The following is a 2134-nucleotide window of genomic DNA, read 5'->3' on the forward strand; positions in this document are numbered from 1 at the left end:
ATTTATTGGAATAATAATCATATAATTACAATTATTATCTTGCAATAATAAAAAGTACATAATGTTTGATAAGACCAACATAAAAACATATGACCATCATTAAGATCATTGAAATTATGTAGTAAATGACTTGAAAAGGAACCGATTATTTAATTAACTAATTAGAATAAAACCAAGAAGAAACTAAGTTGATTTGACACCAAATTCTAAGTTACCAAATCACCAGAAGCTCTGTGACTCCAAGACCAATAAAAAACAGCAACCATGTGACAGCATTCTGTCTAGCACCATCGTAAAGCCCCCATCGATAATAAGGATTAGTTTCATACACACTCTCGGGCACAGTACTGGTCACATAATAGAACCTTGGAGGTGGTGGTGCAAGAGGTGTACAATATGGAGTTGGTGGTGGTGGGGGCGGAGGAGGAGGAGGAGGAGGCAGCTGGCCACATGGGTTGACACAGGGGCATGATCCACACTTTATTCCTGCATCGGGTTCTTGTGGCACTAACGTTTGGTCTAGCTTTTTTGTAACGCTAGCTCTACTTATCGGAATAATTGTGCATAGCAAGAAGGAAAGAAGCAAGAAGAGAAGTAGATGAGGACCCATTTGATGAATGGACGACGATATTTTCATATCGAGAGCTAGGGAGCGAGAGAGATGATTTGTAGTTTTGAAGAGGAGTAGAGGGTTATGATATTAGCAAGGGAGAGTGTTTGCACGTAGAAAGGCACAACGCACATATGGGTTACGTTATTTTTAGAACAGAAAATGGTGAGAGAGAGAGAGAGAGAGATGAAGAGATCGTTTCAATATGTTGTAATGTTTTGAAAGCGAAATGCATGTGGAGGTCGTAATTGCGAGGGACCATTTGCGTCAAAATGTTCTTATTAATTTAGGGTTAATTAGTCAACAATAAATCATGTTTAATTAATCTTTATCGAATATAAATTGAATAAAAAATTATTTTTGTATAAATTAGTTTAGTGTAAGTCATCTATGTTATTTTCTGTCTTTTTCTTTGTTTTTATTCATTTCACTGGAATTTGGATTTCATCATAAAAGTATTTTTAATTTTTTTTTTTTTTTTAATTTTGGAAGGGATGGAAAGGGCTACTGCAATTGAAATTTGGTAGCAAATGATAAAATAATAAAATCATCAACGTGCATCAGTAAAACCTATATACTGTAATGATTAGCAACCTGCCTTTTCTTTCAAGAAGATTAAAAGCTAAAGTGCTAATTAATTAATTAATTAATTATATTTACCTTATAAAAAAGAATAAAAATAGTGCAAGGCTGGCATTATTCTCGTATTAAAAAAACCTAATCCATTACAAAGTTCATAGAAATTTATTTATTGCCTACTGCTTTATTCCTTTGTCTACTGTTTAGATGACATAGACAACAATTAAATCTGTGGAATCATTTTTAATTTAATACTTTAAATTATAATTTAAATGACTCAAGCTTACTAATCAAGCTCACTTTGCAAATACTGCTAGGCTGGAATTATTCTTCTATTCCTTTCCCGCTTTTGCTAGCTAGAAAAACACAAAGTAAGCCCTCCAAGGCTTCATGCATATAATTGGCATCGTATTGCAATTTCATTGGCACCAAGTTATTAAGTATTTCGACTGCTTTCGTACGTTCGTGGGTATAATATTTGAGGTTGTAGGAATTAATTCTCTGTTCAACAAAATCTCGAATTTTGAAACAATTTTAGATAATAAAGATAGATAATATATAGTTTGGATATGTAAAAAAAACAAACGAACGAAAAAAGTCAAGTTAATGTTAAAGAACACTGATAAAGAGAAGTTGCTTGGAAAATCTGAGCATTTGACAAAGTTATTTTATGCATTTATATATATACAAAAGAGACCTCCATTAATTTATTAACGTGTACATTATCACCTTCCAACCATCTAGCCTATTATCTGATAAATCTAATTGACACAATATCATTTTAATATTTAAAAAATAGAAATAAAATAACTCTATGTTTTTTTTTTAAATTATACAGTTAATCTGGATATCATCCAAGTCTTAAATGGATCAACTTCCAACCCAAGTTGAATCGCATATTAACCTACCTGAAAGGCTTGATTTTAATATATAATAATGCTTCCA

General features: G+C 32.0%; 1 protein-coding gene across 1 annotated transcript; it reads right to left on the reverse strand.

Annotated features, from left to right (window-relative positions):
- Positions 1 to 223: 223 nt before the first annotated feature.
- Positions 224 to 610, reverse strand: LOC105113592 (putative bifunctional UDP-N-acetylglucosamine transferase and deubiquitinase ALG13; the record flags this gene model as incomplete). The annotated part of the gene is made up of 1 exon (XM_011009821.1): positions 224 to 610. A coding segment is annotated over exon 1 (387 nt), but the record flags the coding sequence as incomplete, so codon positions are not given.
- Between the last annotated feature and the right edge of the window lie 1524 nt (positions 611 to 2134).

Source organism: Populus euphratica, unplaced genomic scaffold (assembly GCF_000495115.2).
Source record: "Populus euphratica unplaced genomic scaffold, PopEup_1.0 scaffold435.1, whole genome shotgun sequence".
Classification (NCBI taxonomy): domain Eukaryota; kingdom Viridiplantae; phylum Streptophyta; class Magnoliopsida; order Malpighiales; family Salicaceae; genus Populus; species Populus euphratica.